This window comes from Panthera pardus, unplaced genomic scaffold, assembly GCF_024362965.1.
Source record: "Panthera pardus isolate Hobbes unplaced genomic scaffold, ASM2436296v1 HiC_scaffold_11, whole genome shotgun sequence".
Lineage (NCBI taxonomy): Eukaryota > Metazoa > Chordata > Mammalia > Carnivora > Felidae > Panthera > Panthera pardus.
In genome coordinates, this window is record NW_026526666.1 from 60,664,455 (window position 1) to 60,688,743 (window position 24,289).

A 24,289-nucleotide genomic window follows, 5' to 3' on the forward strand; every position below is an offset into this window, starting at 1 on the left:
CACCAAGTGGCTCCCCAGGTCCACTGCTACCACAGTCCTGCTACCGAGGTGTGCCGTCAGGCATGCACAATGCCATGTGGCCTGAGAGCCTTAGCTCACAGATTTGGGGACAGCCCAGGCTTCAGAGACCACCCCCCTCCAGGAGAAGCAAGTCAGACCTGCGAGTTCCCAAACATGATACCCAATTACCCCGTGCTGCTTTTTTTTTTTCTTTTGAATATTGTACTTTGGTCTGAAGCAGATGGCATGAAGCCAGGGAGACATGCTAATAGCTCTCTCCAGAAAAGTGTACACAGCCCATCTGTTGGTTCCTTGTGGGGGAAAAAAAAAGACAGAGTGAAAGAAAAACCTGCCACCGACAGTAGAATCTTTAGAGATCACAGTACTTACAGATCTTGGAGTTTAATTGTACACTTGGAAAAATGCAGTGGAGGCATTTATTCCACTGTAACTCATTCACCTTTATAAAGAGACTTTCTCCAGTCTCCAGCATTTAGGGGGCCATCGATGTGGCCCACAACTGTGGTAGACACAGAGGAGGTGGAGAGAGAAAATAAAGGGTTCCTGCCAGCAGGTGGTTTCTTGTCTAATGAGGGAGGACAGAGTAACTGGGCGATAACAACACAGTGTGACAAGTGCCATAACGGAGATGAACACTGAGGACTGCGGAAGCCCAGAGGAGGAGAACCAGCTGAATCCCCAGAGCAGGGAAAGCGCCCAGCACAGGTGATGCTGAACTGGTTCTCAGAGAGCATGTAAGGAGTAGCCACATGAAGGAGGGGGTGGCTTTCCTGGCAGAAGCACCAGCAGAGATGAGAGAGAGCAGGTGGAGTTTTGTTTGCAGGTGCTGTGGGGAAAGGTACCCGTGAAAATGGGATGGAGAGGTGGGAAAGGGGACTGACCCCTAAAGGCTCCTGAGCCAAGCTAAGGCATCTGAACCTTATACTCAAGACAATGAAGCACTGTATTTGCATTTTGGAACAGTCCTCCAGGGGCAACGAGGGGGGCGGAGCGGAAGCAAACTAAAAAATAGCCTGGCTGGAGGCTGAAACCTTCCATCCCTTCATCAAAATGGCCATCAAGTGGCGCCCTGGTGGCTCAGTCCGTTAAGTGTCCGACTTCGGCTCAGCTCATGGTCTCATGGTTCGTTAGTTTGAGCCCCGCGTTAGGCTCTCTGCTGTTGGTGCAGAGACCACTTGGGATCCTCTGTCCACCTTCTCTCTCTCTCTCTCTCTCTCTCTCTCTCTCCCTCTCCCTCTCCCTCTCCCTCTCCCTCTCCCTCTCAAAAATAAATAAACATTTAAAAATAAATGGGCAGCAAGTTTGAGGTAGTTGAAAGATCCATGTCTCCCCCATGTCAGACCCAGTGCCCCCTTTTTTGACAAATATTTGTAATGTCACCTTCAAATTCTTGAAATTCATCGATAATATAACTTACCTACACAGCTTTTTAAAAAGTCAATATGATGCCTGCATTATAAGGAGGAACTTTTCAAAAGCTAACTTATAATAAAAAGGTACGTATCTGAATACGGAGAACACCCAGGTCCGAGCACACTAGATGTCCTACTAAGTGGCCTGGTGTGCATACCTATAAAGAGAGGCACTGCAGGTGCAGACAGATGCATGAACGTGGTGTTGGCTCAAACACCAGGAGAAGTGTTTCTGTCGGGACCACAGCTTTCCCAAATGGGGAGCAGCTCTTAACAGTGTTTCAAACAAAACAAAATACAGTCTGCCCTCAGAGTACACAGTTGTGACCTTCCTAGAAAACTGTGCAATGAAACTTTGCCTTTCCACATAATTCAAAGTCCAGTCCATACTCAGCTGTAAGATACACTGTGGTATAACTTGCACACGTTGGTCTCAGACATTGTAGGATATCTACGCTCGCCGCCTCTTAAATGCGGGTAGTGTCTCCCTCTAGCCAATTGCCCTGACACCCAAATACACGCCCCAGATATCCTGGTCACCTCCTAAGGGATGGTAGCCCTCCAACTGAGAACCCCTGGGCCCCACCAAATAAATCAGAAAGTAAGAAACACACTTGCAGAATTCTTAGTCTGTTGGTGGGCTTAAGTCATAGCCTTATTAGGTGATAGGTGAGGTGAAAATCAACGTAAGCGACTGTCAGGTTTGGAGTGTCAACGTCATTGTGTCTTCGCCCCTCTTAGTTCAGTGCGCTAGGGCTCAGGGGATCTCATAAGGATATTGTCTGTGTTGCTCCTTGATGCTCCATAAGTGCATTGCACACTGCTGGATTAATCAGCAAGAAGCCCATGTGTCCTGTCTCTGACTCTCTGGCACCTCCTGTCACAAGGAATGGCTAGACTTTCAATGCCGCCCCCATTCCTTATTCATCATTGAAGGGATCTGAGGGTGGACCGTGAGTGACGCCCTCTGCACGTGATTTCTCTGGGCTCCCCGGGGTCATTGACATCACCCATGACCCGACCAGCACCACAGCGCCTGCCTGCCTTCCCTTTGGAAGTTGCTAGGATACCCTGCATCCACTCCTCCTTTCCTGGCCTCACTGCTGCACACCTGCAAACTCCTTCTGACAGCCATGAAAAGGCTGGTTTTGAGAAGTCAGGCCAAGTCGGCGTCTCCATCCTCTACTCCGCCTGGCCGGGGCATCTGTCTCCAAGTCTCAGCGGCACATGCATATGACCCCTGGGCCCCCTGAGAAGGGCAGGGACCACCGGAAGCACGTGGGAGTTTCTCTGGACCCGCCCACACTTTGCCGAAACCCTGGGTGACTGTACCAGGTGTACTGACTGTGCGAAGATCAGAAATTGGTCTTGGCCGTCTGCGTGGGGCACTGTGGTACAGAGGGAAGAACATTAGCTTCGGGGATGGACGACCTCAGTTCAGATCCTGATCCCACTTGGCACTGACTGTGTGACCCCAAACACAGTACTTTCCCTCTCTGAGCACCAATTTCCTTATCCCTAAAATAGAGATAATAAGAACACCTCCCCTGTGAGGATTTTGTGAAGATGTAAAGCATGTATCTAATGCTGTACCTAGAATGTTACAGTCATTTCTAAGTGGAAATGATTCATGTTACTTTTGTTCATGTGAACGTATCAGTTGTGCTGCTTTTAAAATGGTTATATCTCACCTGAAAGGACTTAGTACGGCCAACAATTCTCATGGCAACCTACGTGAGTGGACACCCTGGAGTTTCGCAGTACCCAACATATGCCACTGTATGAGGTGCCCCCGAGTAGACAGTCACCTAAAATTGACATCATCATCATAACACAGAAATCGTGTGTAATAATACCTGTAGCTACCATTTATTACATGGCTGCTGTATACAGGCAAGGAATTGAGTACTTCAAAGGCTTTATCTGATTCAAATACTACTAACTGCTAACATTTACCAAATGCTCACTCTGTGTCTGGTGTAGGACTCCACCTCACATACATCATCTCCACTTATCTGTAAACCAGACCTGTGTGACAGAAGGTATTTAACGTCCCCTTTTCAGATAAGGAGGCAGAGCCCTAGAGAGCTTGTGAGCACTCCCTAAATTTCAGAGATAAGAAGTGGCTGTCTGAATTTTAACCCATGCCTCGCAAACTGACACTCTGGTTCTTCCCTTGGCACACGGCTTCGATGCCTGGAAGGAAGATCTTCCTACCTGGCTTTCCAACAAGGAGCCTGACTTTTAGCTTAGAGAACTGGCACGATTGAGAATGTCCCAGGCCTAGGAAGAAGGGGAGGCAAGATTGAAACCCACATGTGCCTGATGTCCAGTTGTCTGCCTTTTCCCATGGGACACACCGGCTCTCCAGGCTCTGGTGTCAGAAATCTTTAGCAATTCTAGCAATATTGTCATTATCCTCCAGATGTCTGCCTGGCTTGCTCCCTCACTGCATTCTGGTTTCCACTTATGAATCGCCTCCCCGGAGAAGTTTCCCCTGACCATTGCTCTAGACAGAACGCTCCCTGAGAGTAGAGGCTTCTGTCTCACTCATCTTTGTGTCTCCAGTCCCTTGCACATAGCCTGACACTTAATGGTTGTTCATTTATCTTTCTGCTTATCCCTTGAATCCGTGGATTGTTCTTTCCTAGGGTGCCTGACTATTCTTCTACCCCCTTCCAGGTTATGTTGCAATGGGCGCTGTCCTCCCATCCTTCTGGGGCCAGCAGCCCCTCGTCCAACAGCAGATCGCCATGGGTGCTCAGCCACCAGTCGCTCAGGTGATGCCGGGGGCTCAGCCCATCGCATGGGGCCAGCCGGGTCTCTTCCCTGCCACTCAGCAGCCCTGGCCAGCTGTGGCCGGGCAGTTTCCGCCAGCCGCCTTCATGCCCGCACAAACTGTTATGCCTTTGCCAGCCGCCATGTTCCAAGGTCCCCTCACCCCGCTTGCGACCGTCCCAACCACGGGTGACTCCACCAGGTCAAGTCCACAGACCGAGAAGCCCAGGCAGAAAATGGGGAAAGAGATGTTTAAGGATTTCCAGATGGCCCAGCCTCCACCCGTGCCCTCCCGCAAACCCGACCAACCCTCCCTCACCTGTACCTCAGAGGCCTTCTCCAGTTACTTCAACAAAGTCGGGGTGGCACAGGATACAGATGACTGTGACGACTTTGACATCTCCCAGTTGAATTTGACCCCCGTGACTTCTACCACGCCATCAACCAACTCACGTGAGTGCCTGTCTTTGGAAACATAAATCCAGTGAGAGCGACGCCTTGCTTCTGGAGTCAGTGAACTCCTTTCGGTTCCCATGCAGCAGGCTTCCTTGTTTACATCACTACTAACAATAATAATAGCTGCCCGGTACGAGGTACCAACAATAATATACATACCTACTTCGTATAATGGCTTTGATTACTTTTATACTCATAACAGTGCTTATTACAGGTTTTGTTAGACCTTTTTGGCCAATATAGTGAAGTTCAAAAACAGGAGGGTAGGCAGAAGGGGAGCATCGAATACAAACCTGTCGCTTTTCTACCATGTCACTCTGCTGCTCAAGTTTTATTTGTTCACATCCATTCGCTCATGATCCCTGCTTATGACACACAGATTCCTGAAATGGAAATGCAGGGTGAATGGGAACCGCAGATGTTTGGGGGACAAGGACAAAAAATTAGAACAGAAAATTAAGATCAAGAGAAAACTTGGAGAGAAAGAGCAGCTGTAAGTCTCGTCCAACTAGTATAGTAGAAGCCAGATTTGGGCTTAAGGCTTTGGGTAGGCAAAGAGAAAAATCAGTAGCCTTGCAGAAACCTCTAGACTGGGAACCAAGGACCAGGTTGATCACTTTGTAGTTTTGTGCCTATGGGCGAGTGATTTTATTTCCATGAGCCTCAATTGCCTCATCTCTCTTAGGCTAAGGGATATTAAAAGGATTCAGTGGTACAGTTACTGAAGCATTGTATACCTCACGGAGTTTAAAGTCTTTTTATCACCATTATTGTTGCATAGTGAGTGGTTTTCTGCAGAATCCTGACCAGGGTTCCAAACCTTGGCTCTCCTACCACAAGCTGTGTCTTTGGGTAAACGTATGACTCTTCTTCTTCACCTCAGCTATATCATGGGTAAAATATGCGAGTTGGCTTGGATGAGCCATGTGCCTCCTAGTTCAGGCATTCAGTGATTCTGTCCCAGCTCACTTTTCTACTGCAAGCATCCGGAAAATCATACCCATGTAGCCAATCAGAATCCAGACACACTTGAGCATGGATATGCTTGGTCGACACCGTTCGCAAAGGTGTCTGCCGATTCAGCCTGTGCCTTGACAATTGATAAGGGAAAAGAAAAGTCTCATGGAACAATGAGTTTGGCGTTTTCATTACTGTCATAGATGATATGGATCACTGCTTGGCCAATATCGTGAATTGTCGAAAAAATCTAATGCTAACACAATTAGATAGTGTCATTTCAGCCAGGTTTGGAAGGCTGTTCTGAAAAGGAATGTCTTCGGTGTGTATAAACAACACACTTCCACTCAGGCCATATGATCTACATAGCAGGGGCCTCACTATTAACTCTAACTCATAGGGTTTCAATGAAGAATAATGAATAAAAAATGAAATGGTCGAAGAATGAGAGTCATGCATAAATAAGCTTCTCTTGACGACAAGCGCTCTCTTTCAACAGGCTGGTGTGCCAGCCATAAATAAAACGAAAGTTTCAATTCTTTGAGGACAGGAAATGTGTCCTAATCATTCGTACCCTTCTCATAATGCTAGCATAGCATCTCGCCCGTGGGAGACATTTGTGAAAGGTCATAGAGATTGAAATGAAGGAAACAGGCCGCTCAGTTACTGTTGTGTTTTAGAGCAAGGTTCTGCAACCTTGACTCTGTTGGTATTTTGGGCCAAATCATCCTTTGATGTGGGATCTGTGCTGTGCTCATAGGACATTTAGCAACACCCTTGCCCTCCACCCATTAGATTCCAGAAGCACCCATCCTCTGCCCCTAGTCATGACAGTCAAAGATGACCCGAGATATTGCCAGACGTTCCCCGGGATTTAAATTGCCCCAAATTTAGAACCACTCTTGTAGATTATAGAGGTATTCTAGAAAACCTTCTGCAGCCTGAGACATGTCAATAAATGCCTGATTATGCTTCCAATCAATTTCATCTGGTAAGTGGGAGCAGTCTACCTCTCAGACAGCAGCTCAGCCTGGGTTCTCAGCCTTTAGTCGGCAAGGAGCCACTTCCAAACACAATTCAGAATCCAGTTACACTAACATGTATAAACAGCTATCACACATCAGGGTGTTTCCAGATCGCTCATCTCACTTAAACTCACTACAACTAGTTTGCTCCATAATCGTCTCACAAAACAAAACAGATTTCCTTTTAAATTAAAAAAAAAGTGTTTTCTTTCAAAGAAAAGAGTGAAGCCAGTCTTTATATCCTCTTATGCAGAAGCATCACCTTCAGAATGTTTTGAGTGGAGGATCAGTCGGACCAAAAGTAAACCACAACTAGAGATAGAGCGCACGGTCTGACTTCAGCTCAGGTTATAATCTGGCCGTTTGTGAGTTCGAGCCCCGCGTCGGGCTCTGTGCTGACAGCTCAGAGCCTAGAGCCTGCTTCAGATTCTGCGTGTCCCACTGTCTTTGACCTGCCCCCCACTCATGCTCTGTCTCTCTCTCTCTCTCTCTCTCAAAAATGAACAAACATTAAAAAAAGAGGGAAATGGAGCACACAGTTGGCCGCACAGCAGAGACCGACCCATGTTGAATCCCAGCACTCCTGTTTCGTGGCGCTCTTCACTCTGAGAAAGTCACTTCACCTCTCTGAGCTTCAGTGTCTTCATCAGAAAAGAACAATAGCTAAACAGCTCTTTGCAGCATTCGCATTAGAGAATGCCGTGAATGCGGTGCCCAGCTTGCTGGCACAAAGTAAAGAGCATCATTATTCTAAATACATATCCATCAAGGCAAAAGGCACTCACCAAGTTTGAGAATCACTCACTATCTGACAAACAGCCAGATTTAGTAAATTCTGGGCAGTTATGGTAGGGAGGCCTTATCCGTGTCATTTGGAATTTAGCTACTAAATCAAGCCATAACCACTTTCTCATTTGGGGCTGAGCCAGTGACTGGTGTTTTCCAGGCGAAATTAGAAATCGCTGAAAGAAGAATGGCTTCAACTGGCATATTTGTTAGAACCTCTGGAACAAGTGAGATGAGGAAAACGTGGGAAGGCCGGGACAGAAAGCGCAGAGCCTTACGCAGTGAGAAGTAAAGTGCTAGTTGTCAACCTGCCAGCAGCTCCATCCATCCCCCCACCTCACTGAGGCTATCTTCGTGCAACACGTGTTTATCAAATACCTGCCGCGTGCGAGGTTCTACCATTCACCAACTGTGTGGCCTTGAGCAATTTAGCACCCTCACTTCCCTTATCCGTAAAATCAGGATAACTCCTACCTCAAAGAGGCTTTGGGAGGGTTGGAGATCCTGTCTGTGAAGTTTCTGGCCACATCTGACACATAGAGGGCATCACCATCCTCCAGTCTATTTATTATTGAAATAAATGCATGACGGTAAGGAAGAGAGAAGAAAGAAAAATCTGGTCGGTGCTTATCACCTGGAGTGTGTAGAAATGCAGAGTTTCTGAACCAGTAGGTTCAGAACCAGTAGGTCTGGGGTGGGGGCCTAAGAATGTGCATTTCTGGCAAGTTCCCAGATATGCTCCTGCTGCTGAGCCAGGAACCATTCCTTGAGAACCACTGCCTGACCCGCCCATATGCACCTGCTCCTACCTGAGCATCAGGTGTGTGAGAGGGCCAGGATAAATACGTACAGAGGAGATGTTCGCTTGTTCAACCGACCTGACTTAGGATAGGAAGCAGAGTGCTGGATTTGACTGGAATATAAGCCGATCCCTGAGGCCCCTGTGGGATGTAAATGGTTGCAGCCAGACACTTAATGATGTTCCCTCTCTGTGCATGGTCTCTGTGTAGCTCCAACCCCAGCCCCTAGACAGAGCTCTCCGTCCAAATCATCTGCATCCCACGCCAGCGATCCTACCACAGACGACATCTTCGAGGAGGGCTTTGAAAGTCCCAGCAAAAGCGAAGAGCAAGAAGCTGTAAGTGACCACCTTGTTCTTTCTGGTTTTGTTGTTCCTTAAGATTAAGACCTCTGTATCTGAAATGGACAGTGGGCGAGGAGCCCTGCATAGACTCTCATGTTCTAGGCGGGGTGCGAGAGGGGCTTTCTTTCATGTTCAAATGAGCAGCTGAAAGCCATGTTCCTTTCATGAAGTCCTTCCCGCGAGTCCCGCATTTGTGGGTGTGGCACCCGCTAACCGCAGGTGCTGCCTCCTTGAAAATAACTGATTATACGTGTGCATGAAAATGTGCCCAGCTGTCTAATGCTTTCCGTTGTTGAAAAGAAAAAAAAAAAAAGTGTTATCTTCTTGTGTTCTAGCCTGATGGATCACAGGCCTCATCCAACAGTGATCCATTTGGGGAGCCCAGTGGGGAGCCCAGTGGTGATAATATAAGTCCACAGGCCAGTAGCTAGATAGCACAGGTCTGGGTAGGTATCTGTTCTTTTTATCTCCTTCACCCTTAAGCTATCTGCTTTCTGTTTTGCTTGTTCTCCATTGCTGAAGTCACGTCCCTGATGTTTGCACCCTTTCTCCCTGCCTGAGCATATTCCTGATGTTTGCACCCTTTCTCCCTGCCTGAGCGTATTCCTGATGTTTGCACCCTTTCTCCCTGCATCGTGTCTATTTGCCATCTTGTTCTTCCTCATGGATGCATGACCTTTGACGTATACTGCTAGGTAGGGGTTAGGGTGAGGAGTGGGGATCGGTCCCATTCTTTTAGTAATGATATGTTCTGAGTGGATGGCGGTGATAGAATGAGGCATGGTCAATATTAACACGGATTCAGTTTCTGAAAGCATCAGCATTCTGAGATGGACGCATCCTGCCCACCCTGATAATTTCTCACTGCAGTGGGATCCAAATGCTTTAACCTTTGAAGCAAAGTGTCCCTGCATCTGCCTACACTCCACAGACCTAAAGAGGTCACCAACCAAACATCCGGTGAAGCCAGGCGAAGAAGCAAGAACAAGCCTTGGAATGAGACTGATAGACGTAAGCTCACAGCAGCCCATTTAGTGTTGCCACAAGGGACCCCCTCGCCCTTCCTAACGTAAAGGCAAAATGCGAAGCTCAGAGACACGTAGCATTCGCTTGACGCACTGCTGTTTGCACCTGTGCTACAGCATGTGGTTTGCTGCTGAACCACTTCAGATTCCATCAGCAGCTACTTTGAGAGAAGTGTCCTTACATTCACTAGAAGTGGCTTCTGGCACTTGAATCTCAATACATCTGATTTGGTCCCAAGAAAGAGGAGCTGACGAAGCAAACCTTCTCAGGAGACAGAAGTACACCTCGTTGCCCAGACGTGGTTTCTCAGGTCGCTCCTTGACGAATGTGTTCGATTTTCAGATACCTGCCTAGTTTTCCACAAATGTGTAGGACTGCAAGGCTATACCCACAGAGTTCCTTTCCTTAGTCCTGAACAGCGTGGTCAGCACCATTAAAATGGTAAATAGTTTTCACCATTCATAACTCGGTGCTGAGGCTCAAAATCCTCAGTTCGCATGTAAGTTATTTTGACAGTTATTGAAAGCTAAAACAGTGTTTGGGAAGTGCATTTTGTTAATAGATTTTATGATGAAAGAGCTCAACATGCTGTATATTTTGCTACATTTTATACCAGTACAGTAGCATATAATAACACATATGCCATGCAAAATACCCGTCTAAAAATTCAGCCTTGCAAAGCTCTTTGGGAAGCTGGTGAATGTAAGGCAAAGTCAATGTTCCAGGAAAGAGGAGAGCTGAGGATTATGGGTGGATGGCTTGGAAAGATTCCCCAAGAGGTTTTCTACCCCCCTGTGTATGTTTTATTTCACGTGCTCAACCTTTCTGAAAAATTTGATGAATGAACCAGAGGTGACAAGAGCCATTCGTCAGTATAACAGCTAACATCATCCTAAAATTGAAGTTCTTCTAGAAAACAAAGATGACTTACACCATTTGCAGATCAATGTATCAAACCCTCATCTTTATGAGCCCGCTCAGCTTGAGACAGTCCAACAAGCTGAACTGTGTCTTGGGGCTTCAGTCTATTCCATGTTTGATGCTCCATCCAGAACCCCATGCCATGGGAAAATGTGATTTCTTAGTTCTCTGGCTTCCCTAGTCCCATAATCAGAATGATGCCAGCTGGGGGCTCACAGGCCACCTCTCACTTCCAAAAAGTAAGCAGGCTTACATTCACATATAAATTATAATAAATAGCTCCCAACCCCAAAAGGGCTGGACTGTAATCTTCAATGAAACAGTTTTCTCCCTTTGAACACTCCACTTGGCATTATCACAATTGCCTGTTGAGAATCCCAAGCCAAGAGGCTGATGCCAGCCTTGCAGACATATCCCCTAAGACACCCACAGTTGAAGTCCACATGAGCCTTTCTGGGCCCCTCCATCAACAGCAATACAAGCTGCATGTGATCTTTCCGCCCCTGTCACATCCGCTCATCTGCGCAATTAGAAATCTACTTACTGCACCAGCTTAGTGCCTTTCCAGACATTTGGAGAAGGGACACTATGAAGAGAAAGTTACATCCGTGGCTCTATTTTCCCCTCTGTTTTTGTACAGTTGGAAAGGAGGAGTCTTGTCCTTCTTATCACCCTTGCATTTTATCTCCAGCTGCTTCTGATTAGAAATACCCACACGGTTCTTAGTAGGTGGGGGTAACATCTGTTAATAAGTGAAAGCCATATCACACCGTCACACCATAATAAGAGAGAACAAACGGACTCAGCCCTCGCAGGTGGAAGCTTCAGTACCAATCTCAAACACCAGTTCTGTTTTAGCAATAAAGGGAAATATCTTCAGTTATTTCATTTTTCCCCTTACCCTCCCGTCTGGGACAATCCCGTGTCTTTGAAAGACTGGGTCAACAGGGGGGGTAAAAAGAAAAAGAACCAAAATAATATTGTAATGGCTGGTGTGGGAATGGCAGGTAATTTATACTTCACTGATGTGTTTCTGGAGCAGTTTTAAGGGCGAAATGTTAGCTTTTGAGGAGATGAAAGGAAAATGAAAACATTTATTTGGTTAAATGGCTAAGTAAATAAACTGCCTATCAGACTTTCCCAGCTGTCAAATCGAAGTTGCATCTGTAACAATGGGGAATTGTTTGGTCTGTCTCCCTTAGTAACAATAGATATTGCCATAAATAATAAGTCGTTGTCATGTTTTTAATACCGATCTTCATAGTGGGAATCCAAGACATGTAAAATACTACCTCATGGATTTCTAGTGTTCAAGGGAAAAGAAAGCTGAACTTCAGATGCTTTAGGTGGAAGAATCTTTAAAAAAAATAAAAAATTAAAAACACAAGCTTTGTAAGAAGAAAGAAAGAAGTGCATAGAGTCAGGGACTTAGGTCTGGATTATGGTTTCAAAGCTGGTGACCTTAGGCAAGCACGTAACCCCTTTGTATCCTGGTCCCTCACGTGGATAAATATGGGTAATTAGTTATAACAGCTCCTTCCCCAGGCTGCCCCAGCATCAATAATCATGACCATGAAAGTGCTTTGTCAGCTTTGGAAGTAGAATACATGTATTTGGAATTATTGTTATTACTCTATTTTTAAATACAATGAAACAACAGAGCCTTAAACCAAAGAACCATATAAAACAGAAAAGAATCTGTCTGTCTCTTGGACATAACAGTTAGAGGCAAGTCCAACCCCAAGGCCTTGGAGTCATGCAGTTAGGAGATGGGAAGGGCCCCTCTGAGGACCATGTCGGCCAGGGTGGAGAGGTGGGCTGGGTGCCCAGAAATATTTAAAAGACGAAATCAGGAGACCGTTAAGACTGAAGGGAAGTGGGAGGTGAGGACAAGGACATAACCAAGGACAACCCCCGCATTCCTAATTTGGGGAACTAGACAGGACAGTATGCTTGAGCAGAGAGAGGGTGGGTTTACTTTGGAACTTGAGTTGAACTTGAGATGCCCATGAGACAGCCAAGTAGAGATGCAGGAGGCTGCTGGATTCAAGAATCTGGAGGTCAAAAGAGAAAAGCAGACTAAACAGCAAGATTTCGATATGGGTCCAAGCCACTGAAGGAATGGGCACCAGTAGAATATGTTGATCGTTTAGACCAGAGGTCAGCAAACTCTATAAACGTTTATGCTTTGGGGTGCCTGGGTGGCTCAGTCGGTTAGGCATCCGATTTCGGCTCAGGTCATGATCTCACGATTTGTGAGTTCGAGCCCCGCCTTGGGCTCTGTGCTGACAGCTCAGAGCCTGGAGCCTGCTTCGGATTCTGTGTCTCTGTCTCTCTGTGCCCCTCCTCCACTCATGCTCTGTCTCTGTCTCAGAAATAAACAAACATTAAAAAAAAATTAAACATTTATGCTTTGTGGGCCAGGTCTCTGTGACAACAAATCCACTCTACTGTTAGAGAAAGAAAACAACAAGGGATAATGCATAAAGGAACGAATGTGGCTGAGTGCCAATAATACTTTATTTAAAATACTTTATCAAATTAATTATTAAAAACAGCCAGCCACCAAAATTGGCCAACGGGCTATGGTTTGCCGACCTCTGATTTAGATCCCACTCACTGTCTCTAGAATCACTCTGCAGAAGGTAATCACCATGCCTTTCATTTACTACTACTAATAAAATATATTTCAAAATTACTAGCGTGTTTATAACCCTTCCAGAAACATCACCTAATTCAATCCTCAGGGTCACCCTCTTAAGTATTTTTATTATTCCCATTTCACAGATATGACAAGTAAGACAAGTAGACAGGTTCATGGCTTGCTAAAATCACAAGATTTACACATAATGGGGCTAGGATTTGAACCTACATCCACATTATATAGCTCGAGAGCTCTCAACCCCACCAGGACCACATGGGTTTTTAGCAGCTTCCTTTTGACTTAACAGCTGTGTGACTTGAGGTAGATGGCTTCGTTCCTGACCTTTGGTCTTCTCTTCTGTAAAACAATTCCCATATCCTTCCAGCTGACATTCTAGAACCTTCTAACTTGTCCGGCTCACCCAGTCAGGGCATGGAAGACCCACTCCTCACATAAGATCTTTAACAGCACCCCTCCCCCAGGCTGCCTTATTCTAACAAAGGACAGGACTGAAGCCCCTTAAATATGCTGACTTTATTAGGGTTCCCAGAGACTATTGGCCTGAGATCCAGTACCCTGTCCTGATGACCAGGACTTTACTCTGGACAGGACCCTCTGCTCATGGCAGAGAATTGGTATCAACAACCTCAGCGTCTTCATCTACTTTGTGACAACAGCAAGAAAGATGATGTACATGTGCAAAGCAGATAATTTGTGTCCATCATTGTTGGAGAAATGTAGAATTGATCAAAATGTTTGTGGACAACCCCCCCCCCAACTCAGATTTTGCATCTCTGGATTCACCAAGTGTGTTGCAACATCTCAAGATCCCAGGGAGCAAGTGCATTTGGGCAGCAGTGTCCATCTCTGAGGTATTTGTCTTAAATCCATCCTGTATTTTAAAGACTTTTCTACCCTGAAAGGCAAACATGCAGCCTGAAAGTGATCAGAAAACTTTGTGGGGTTTTCTTTTTCCTTTTTGTTCAAAGACTCCCAGCATTTGTTAAAACATTTTTTGTTATCTGAGCTCATTTGTTACTTGTTACAATCCCTTGAGGTAGATGTTACAAGCCCCGTTTTACAGATGAAGAAACTGAGGCCCAGGTAAAATGCTTGCCTAAGTTCATACAGGAAGTTAGGATTGCTAGGGTCTTTCTGGCTCTAAAACCCATGCATTTTTAATGATTCTATTCATGTCTTCAGATAGGACTTGATTCATTTCAGCCTCATTTCCACTCCCTGGCTACCACCACCTTTTTCATTTGCAAAGCCAGGAAATGTAAAAACCCCACTTAGCTGGGCCCCAGTGTTGGGGCTGGTTATTGCCTCAGCAGGGTGGTGCTGAGGGGCTCAAGCTTTAGCTCCTGTCTGGCTCCGGTCCGACCCCTGGCTTGACCCCAGACATAGACGGGCTTGCTCAGCAAGCTGATTGCATGGTGCACATTGACCTCTCCTCTAAGACCACCTTTCTCAGCATGCCCTGTCTTCTCTCCACCCATAATTTTTTCAAGGGACGTATCCTTTGGTAGACGTAGCTAAAAACGTTTCCGAAAATAAACTTAATAAAAATTAAATGGGTGCAAAGGACTAAGCATAGTTTAGGTGGCTTCAGAAAGGAGCTCATCATAAGGCAGGATAGGAAACCTCAAGCCAAAATGGGGCGGCCAACTGGGGGAAGTGAGGAAGCAGACACAGAAACGAGAGACCGCACCCTGGGCTGCTCTCCTCTGTTTCCGAAACTTCAGGAAAAACAACCCTCAAGCCTGAGGCCTCAGCTTTTCTCCCTGTAGGCGAGAGGTGTCAGGCCACGAGCCGTTCTTACTTTGACCTTCTACAAGAGGGAGCACGTGGTACTGGAGAGGACAGTGGGCTTAAGGATACCTGAGTCCGTTTCCATGAAACTCTAGAAAAAGACAAATCTGTTGATAGTGGTCACAAGCAGATCAGTGCTGGTGGCTGGCACTGGAGAGAGGCGTTGACTGAAAAGGACACAGGGAAGGTTGTGGAAGTTCTGTAGCTTGATCAGGGTGACGAGGGCCACACGGGTGGATATGTTTTTCAGGACTCCTCCGACTGTACACGTAAAATAGGAACATTTCATTGTCTACAAACTACACCTCAGTGAAGTTGATTTTAAGATGAGAATAGGTGAACTCACAGAAATGGAGAGCAGATCAGAGGTTACCAGGGGTTGGGGCTATGGGAGACTGCTTAGTAAGTGCAGTCTGTTTGGGGTGATGACAGAGTTGTACAACGCTGCAGGCATAATTAATGCCACTGAGTTGCACACTTAAAAATGATTCAAATGGCAAATGCTTTGCTATGCATATTTAATTGCAATTTAAAAAAAAAAAAAGCTAAAAAACAAACAAATAAACCTGGTTCTATCCCAGCTCTGCCCGTGCTGCCTGAATGACCTTGGGTGAGTCCCCAAGGTCTGAGAAACTTGCTTCTTCGCTATGAGTAGAGATAGGAATATCCAGGGGACAGCCTCACTATGAAGTCCAAGTGAGATGGTGTCTGTGAGCTAAGGAAGTCCTTGCAGACTGTATATGTTTCTGTAAACATAAGCTCTTATCACCCTAATTCTGTGATTCTCCATGGCTACTGTACATGAACACATAATTCGTACGGGGCATCGTCTGCAAACATGTGGAAGTGTCTTCTCCACGGGACCCTGCACCCAGATTCTATAGATTTAACCCCACATTCTTTCCGCACAATTTCCCTGGGCTAGTCCAGTGCCATTATTAGATTTCCTAACAGAGCCCCATTACAGTGGCTCCTATGTGCTCTGAAGGAGAAGCCACCTACAGGTGATTGTGAGGCCTAAAACTACCTTCTACAAAGGAGGGATAAAACCACACCCCCCAGGCAAGAGGGACCTAACCTTTTTGGAGTATCTCTTACGTGTCAGGCTTTCTGCTAGGTAATCAATGTATATTTCCTCCTTCGATCCTCACCGCACCTCTCACAGAGAGGATTTCTAGGCTCATTTTACTAATGAAGAAATTGGAAATCAGAGGGGTAAAGTAACCCGCACAGAGTCCTCCAGTCCTAGTCCCCTGCCGTGACCTGTATAGACCTCTGTCCGCACTGCGTCATGTTATCTTCTAGTATGTTCTACACAGTGAGCTCCACTGTGCCCAAATTCTGAGTGGGAGCAGAGTGGCCCATGTCACCTGCAGAGTCCAGAAAGTCTTTCTACTGGGGCTGGGTCTGAAAGTAGAAACTCCCATTGTAGGACAAAGAGAGGCCCCAACGGCAGAAGAAACTGCCCGAGCAGAGTCTCAGAGATGGGAAAATCCTGTCATGTGACCAGGGTGACCAGAAGAGCAGAAGGTGGGGCATTAGAGAGAGAATGGAAATAAATGAGGCTGGATAAGAAGGTGGAGCCATATTGGAAAGGTGCCATCCTGAGGGGTTTGCATTTTCTTTGGGGTAATAAGGAGTCAGGAGGATTGTTTTGAGCAGGAGAATGGCATGACCAAATCCACTGCAGAAAGATCATTCTGGCAGAGGCATAAAGACATTTAAAAACAAAAAACAAAAAAACCATGATTTACGTGACCTGAAGGTTGGGTTTTGATTCACAGTCTGGAAGGGGCATTTATTAGCTCTAATGGACTAAGAGACAAATGGGTCTCGTGTGCCCAGCTAAGGAGCTTTGACCCTACCCTGTGGGTGACTGGGGAGCCTTTGAAGCAGGGCAGAGATGTGGTCAGATCTGCCAAAAGAAAACAAAAAATATCAATGGTGTGCTATGTTAATGTATGATTCCACTTAGGCTTTTGGAATATTGAAAATAGCCTGAAGACCCCATCATGACCTTGCCAGAAGCCAGGTCAGAAATTTCTGGATCAAATGATTTCTTACTCCCCTCCAGCTCTGACAGTCTAAGATTCTGTAACAAGGAAGTTAAAGCTATTGCCAAAACCTATAATGCATCACAGTGTCAGACTTTGGGATTATCTGCTGCTTGGGGTTTTCCACACCACTGCTCCCCTTCATTAGTGGGGATAATTGAGAGTTGACTGCAGTCCTTACCATTGTTGTGATGGGTATTTGAAACTAAATTCCGGCAAGCAGGAGATGTGTGAATATTTATCTCAGCTGCAGAAAGTTAATGCAGTGTGGCATTAATTACCCTGTCTGAGCCTGCTGTCTTCTTCTGTTTTTAGGTGTCATTCTCTGTTGAATAAATTAGTTTCCAAAATTAGAATAGAGAAAATTGTAGGGTGAGATCAAGGCGGCCTGAGTTCTTAGGATATCCAAAAAGAAGAGTGGGCAGAGAAGTTCTACCCAGGAATGATGAAGATACATCCTATAGCCCAGCATAGACGGGACATGTCTTTTCCCCAGAACTTGTACTTGACTTCACTACTTCTCCCTTTGCTCCACCCCGCCCACCCCCAAAACACAAACACGGTAAGGTTGCATGGTTAGCCTTGCAGTAGGTATTTGAAACATTTCAAGGCATTGGTAGGGAAGAGATGAGGTGCATAACAAATCCTCTTGCTATAGATTTTGCTGGGTTAGAGTTTGAGAGTTTGAGAGAATTAAGCCAAACTGGACTGTATTTAGGACAAAGTGATCAGCACAGAGGAGAGAGTAGAAGCTGTATCATAGTCATTCATTAATCCAACAAATTCATTCATTGAGCACCTACTGTGCTGGGTCCACACGTGTAAAATAGCAGAAGAACTTAGCAAGCAGTAACCCAGAGGTAGGATATGGAATAATGGGCTTCCCTGTTTTCTGTCATGAGACATTTGGGAGAAAGATTACACTTACTCTGTATGTTTCTAAGGGCAGTATGAAGTCCCATGGGTGGGAAGCATAGAGGGACAAATTGGTATTCTCTCCTGTTATAGAATAGGGGGTCTCAAAGGATAGACGGATGCTTTTTCCTGGAAGAATACAGACGTAGTGAGGTCTAGAAGAAGACATCTTAGATTTGACAGCAGGAGTCCTGGATTCTGTTCAGGATGTGGTTTCTAAGTAACTTTGTGATTCTAGGGAAACAAAAGCTCCCTTCTCTAGGATTCACATTCTTCACCTATAAAATGATGGATCTGGACAAAATTATCTCCTAGTCCATTCCCACCGTACAATAAAAGCAAGCAATGTGATCTATTAAATGCATGAGGTACAGCTCGATGACCTTGAGATCATGCCACTTCTATGACCTTCAGATTTTATCTGCAAAATGAGATGGAAAGAAGAAAAGCCACTCCCAGGACAGTTAAGCAGATAAAATAAGACAGGAGGGTGCTTTGTAAACCGCGAAGCACTCTACAACACTACAGATTGAAGGACTGGTCTTTTCTCTCTCTCTCTCTCTCTTTTTTTTTTTTCCACGGCAGTTGTTGTAGTAGCCTAGAAAAAGCACTGGACCCTACTTTCAGGTCTCACGTTCCAAACTTCCCTAGCTGTAGGAGCATGGAAAATTGCTTCACTGCTTTGTACATGATTTCCCATTTGCAAAACAGATAAAACATCTGCTTTACAAGTCTGTTGTGATAAGCTAAAAAGACACTGTACTTAAAGATACCTAGCATGGTACCAGACGCATAGCCAGGGCTCCCAGAATATCAGTTCAATCTGATGGTTGAAGAAAATAAGCAAATAGAAAGGATCTATACCCACATGGCAACAGGCAGGCTAATATAGAAATATGACAGAATTAAGATGTCACTGTTTCCTTTTAACTCTGGCGCAAATATCCAAGAGTGGACAGCAAAAGGTCAAGGGTAAAGGAAGGGCCTATATATGCCTAAGACCAGTGTCTTGATCTGATCTGCTTGGCCAGTGCACCCCGGGCCGTCTCAACATCAAGTCTCAGGTAGTGTCAACAAGGCTAAACACCATTTCCCATATGCCTTTGGACTGAAGGTTTGCTTTGTCACATACAGGTCAAAATCCCTGTGTGTGTCTCAGGACAGCCAGTTCCAGGGTGCAGGCGGATGACTGGTCAACCCTGAAGCAGGAGATTTAGTGGAAATGAGTCCCAGAAGCTCTTCACTAAGAGCTAAAGGCATAATCGCTGTTTTTCCTGCTCAAAAGCGTACTCAGTCCTCACTGCCTGCAGAAACCAAAGACAGTTTGAAATAGAATTTCAGTGGTTTCAAGTAGACATTCATAAAACTATGTTGGAAAATTTTCGACTCGACTCTTGATGATTGTTATTTTCTGAAGACCTCTTCCTGCCAAGCGCTGTGCTTGGACGCTTTACATATAGATTATCTCGAATTCTCTCAAGAACCCTGTAGGATAAACAGTATTATTCCTATGTAATGGTTGGGAAAAGTGAGGCTCAGCAAGGATAAGTATCTTGCCCACCTCACACAGGTCGTCCAGCTCTCTCTGCTATACCTTCCTTTTCCCCTAATGGGGAACCAGTCTCAGCTTGAAAACCAAGGACAGACCTGGGTGAGTAGTTATTCTTAGTGATTAAACAAAGTTGCCAAAATGACATGCGTCATGATCAAATAATCCAAAACGTACCTAAGGTCATCCATCATAAACTGTCATCTTTCTGTTCTCATCCCAAACCCTCTTTCCCAAGCTGTGTCAGGAAATCCTAACTGGAAAAGAGCAGGTCTCACTTTGTCCTTCTGTCCATAGGAGCTGGAGCATCTCTATGCACAGATCAACAGACCTAAGAAATAGCATCGATGTGGGCTCATGACAGGTGCTTCAAGACTGGCATGGAAATCGGCATCGTGACAGGCTCTCTTGTATTCTTTCACCTCACCTCATCCCATGAAGAAATTCACGACTGCCCAACAGAACTCATTTGGAAGAGGGAACTAGGAATTCATGGCAACAATGGCAGATAACTATGGCAGCACAAGAGGAAAAAAAAAACACACAAAAGTATAAAAAATCATACCCAACATTAAATCACAAATTAAGCCAATGCTTACCTGACAAATATTCTGAGCTCTCTCAGCATGGGTTTAAGATGACCCAGTACGCAAAATCATAATTCTCTTTTTATTTCTCAACCTGTTGGCCACTGTAAAGACATCAAATGTGGAGTTACAGGCCTCAGAGAGTGACAGCAGGGTTGGCACTGACTTCTTTTAGACATGAGCAAGATGTCCTCGTGACAACAGTATCGTCATCCCTTTGCCTTTTGACGTATGATGATGTATTTTCATCACTCCACAGGGCCTGGTCTGCCATTCTGTCCCCTTTCCTTGGTCATGTTTAAAAATTAATGGGTGTAAAGATTTTTGTATTGCTTCTGACTTTTTTTAGATATGGGTGAGGAAATCTAACTGGAAAAGAAAAGCCTCATATGAAAGGAATTCACTTGAAAATCACAAGACGGATAAGTGGTTGATTATGATCAAGAATGTTGCCAAAACACCCCTTTAGCTCTTCTGCACTCTGGTGAAGACAGACGGCTTTCGGTTCAAATCTTCATTCTGCGAGTAGGAAAGGACGTCGGAATCCCATTGATGAGAAAGACGAAAAAATGCATCTGGTTTTCTAAGAAGCTCTAAACTCTTAAGTACAATAAAATGATATTTTTTATTTTTCCGATATCTTGCTGCTGTGATGCTATGCAGACAAGTGTCTTCTCCACGTGCCATTTTCAAAGAAAAGTCATTTGCCAAATAATTCTGGTACAATCCTGGTTATGCGGTTTTGGATCTTAAAACCGACTTTCTAATGGAACAATGGTGACACGAATATTCGGAATAACAAACTGATTCCAGGATCACAACTGTTCATCGCTATCTCTTTTTGTACATCAGAAAATTCAAATGGGATTTTTATTTTATAACTTGAAAAAAAAAAAAAAAACCTTACCATTAAACTCTTTAAATATTTAAGGGAAATGGCTTTAAGGAGTTCTAATGAAAAAAAAATGCCAGTTTTTTTTTTTTGTAAATATAAATGTTAATGAAAATGCTTTTTAATAATGCCATTACACTGTAGAGAAGGTAGCAGATTGAGTGCAGGATGTGACAAACTTGATGGATGGGGCTCCCTCTCCAGATGTTATGTGGAGCAGATGGGGGAAAGCTGGAGTTCAGGGACAGGTGGCAGAGCAGTTGGCCAATCCATAGCTAGTGAGCAAGAAGGGAGCACGTGACCCCACCGTCTACTCCAGCCCTTCCACAAGAACACCCGCCCTCGGTGGAGAACACAAGACAATGCTCACATTTTGAAGGCCTGTCCTTTAGATTCTGAAACTCCCTCCCATCTCTTCACGCCCACCGACCCCCATAGAGATCATTGAACTGTTTGTATGTGAAACAGAAGAGTTTAAGCTTCCTTTTTTTACATTGATGAGACAAAAAGTACAGTGTTCAGTTCATACATTTAGCACATGATTTTCATAAAGAATCTCTCTATTTTTGCCCTACAGAGAATTGTGCTACAGGTCAAGTGTGTTTTCCCGATGTTCCAGTATGTTGAATTTAGTGGTTTAACACTAAGGAGAAAACTTTAGAGGACCATGCGGTTAACTGGATTTGGGGTTAACTATCATTACTTGGTTTTAAACCTTGGGAAGTAGAATTGGCATTGATATGATTGACTTCAGTACCTGTGTATCTTGGTTCTTCATATGAACAGAAACAAAAGTGATTTGAAAGAAGGTAATACTTGGCTCACAAAGAGAAAATCGAAAATCAAGGTAATTGTCACTGCTCAAGGCCCAAATTTGACACTGACAGATGGCTGGAACGTAATTTTTTCCCACTTAGGTAAACTGACCAAATGTCCGTACAGAATATATGTCAACGTCATCCTAATGTGGAAGGTCCAAAGAACCAGAAAAGCGAAAAGGGCCGTTTACCCCCCTCCCCCATAACTGTCACCTATCGGTCCACATGATTTCTCCAGGAATGCACGTCCATTTTATAATTAAATAATCCTTTCACACAAAGGGGAAAATGGGAAAGGTCTGATAACCATGAGAGTCGTCTTAAAACCGGTTCAATCCTGTTTCCTGGGGATTTGATACACTAGGCAGTTCCCATGGGGGAAATGGCTTCAATTGCTCCGTTGTCCTGATTCTGATTCTAACAAGTGGTGCTATATCTTCTCCCTCAATATGGCTGTCTTGACTTTGCCTTGAAGCACGACGCCATTACACTGATGCTTTGGGCTGCCTGTGACACGTTCAAAGTGAACGCTAGCCTGGCTACTGTTGCTGTTTCAGTTACACCTTCTGGACTTCATTCCATAGCAGGGAGTGACAGCCCAGTGGACCTGTCATCATTCACTGAATGTGACCCAAAGTGTAACTGGCTCTGAACTTAACAAAGAGGCCCATGTGATGCATTGCAGTGAGGGAAATAAGGTCAAGATTTTAAACTGCCATCCACGTTGTCATTGGCAGAATTCTGTTTTTTAACAAGCACTGGTTGGTGAGCTCAGAACCACCATATCCTATCCCAAGAATACAGTGGAATTTCCAAATAAGAGCCGAGGAGCCAAAACCAAAAGGCCCTGGAGAGTCTGCCCAGTTCCGGTTAGACCGATAGAAAATCCGTGTGTACAACTGTTAATTCCTCATCCTTCACTAGCACTAAATTTGTCACTTTAAATTTTGAAACCAGGGAAACGCCACCTGTCCTTCTGTCCCCATGCCCCGTAGCTCTACAATCTTTCCATGCCGCAAGACTTTTTTTATAATTCGTCCTCATCCCAGTGTCTCCTGAAACCCCATCCTGTCATGTACCGGGCACCTTCTTTTAAAAAAAAAAAAAAATGTTTACTCTGTGGGTTTGGTTTATTTCAATTTCTGCGTTCTGACACATATTTTTTTAATAAAGATGAGAAAGAGAAAGTGACTGTTTCAGTACATTTCTAGACCTACTTTAACTTTACCTCAGATGACAGTTTGTTAACATATATGGACACATTATTTTTAACTTTATGTACAATACATTCAGCAACAGTGAAATTTTTAGAAATTTTCCATTAATTTCTGTAACACGCCATGTATAACTGTTAACAAATAAACATGTTTGAGAACAACAGCTTAGCCTGGTTTTATTCTGCAAGTTTCTACTGGATACTCAGACGAAGGATTGGAAGACAAAACTGCTTCTATCTAAGCATCCATCTGACCAGGCAAAGGCCTCTGTTTTCCTGGCGGAAAGAGGAGGAAAGCTTCATTGAGGAGTTAGATCAGCTCATCCTCACTTTACTTCAGGCACTTGTATGCTTGGAGAAGCAGTCGCAGCGAAGAGAGAGGAGTGTGTAGTCAAAAAATTGGGAAAGACCCCACGACTAGGTCTGTAAGTTGTGTCTCCCCCTTAAAAAAAAAAAAAGCCTGATAAACTCTCGGTTTGAAAACCAAGGTTCATCGACACCTTCAAAGAGTTTGCGTAGTTCAGTGTAAGGTCGTCTGCTTTAAGAGATCCAAAGAGGAAGCATTTATCTTTCTTCACATTCCCCCATGCAGTCCACATCAACAAACATGAGACAACATAAGACAAAACTCAGGTTTGGAGCTGGACCTTGACTTGTATGTGTATTAAAGAACAGAAAATGTTTATGTGTGCATATCAATGTTTATGCGTGTGTATGTATGTATGTGTATATATGTGTGAGATTCTCATTTCATTTTACATCTAAATTAGTTGATCAGCCAGATCACAGATTGCAGTTAGATCATTGACATGACAAAAAGTAACACCTCCGTTTAGGAATGGTTATGTTAATAATTGCAGACCCACGTGCCCTCGTATGACCTCGTTACACAGAAAGTATTAAACAGATGTTATTGCCACACTGAGACAATGAAGGAATGGGCTGAAATTCCAGCAAAATAAATTTGGGGCATATAGAAGACACAACTTTCATACAGTAAGAAATGCTCACTCCTGGATCAAATTGCTAGAAAATATTATACAGGCTCTTGTGAATAATAGCTGTGGCTCACAATTATGTGCCCAGCAGGTGCTATAAGCTTTTTGTCCATTGCCCCAGGTAATTTCCTTAACAAGTGGGTAGATATATTCCCCAACTTATAGATTAAAAAAGACACAGAGAGATTGAAAAACTTCCAGCCAGCAAATGGTAGAGTTGAGACTTGACTTCTGAGTCTCTTTACTCATAGTTGTTTTTAATTGTTAAAAAAAAAAAA

General features: G+C 44.6%; 1 protein-coding gene across 22 annotated transcripts in view; it reads left to right on the forward strand.

The window, feature by feature from the left end:
- The window catches only part of DAB1 (DAB adaptor protein 1), a 1,127,727-nt gene extending 1,104,550 nt beyond the window's left edge, over positions 1–23,177 (forward strand). For 19 of the 22 annotated variants that reach the window (XM_053894788.1, XM_053894782.1, XM_053894796.1 and 16 more), the window contains 4 exons: positions 4,116–4,664; positions 8,446–8,573; positions 8,915–9,025; positions 19,798–23,177. In XM_053894788.1, the coding sequence (XP_053750763.1) occupies positions 4,116–4,664; positions 8,446–8,573; positions 8,915–9,010 (773 nt within the window). In that variant the 3' untranslated portion in view covers positions 9,011–9,025; positions 19,798–23,177. Of the gene's footprint in view, positions 1–4,115; positions 4,665–8,445; positions 8,574–8,914; positions 9,026–9,449; positions 11,462–19,797 lie in introns of those variants that run through there. The other 3 variants (XM_053894781.1, XM_053894818.1, XM_053894792.1) reach the window with 3 other exon arrangements.
- The last annotated feature ends 1,112 nt before the right edge of the window (positions 23,178–24,289 follow it).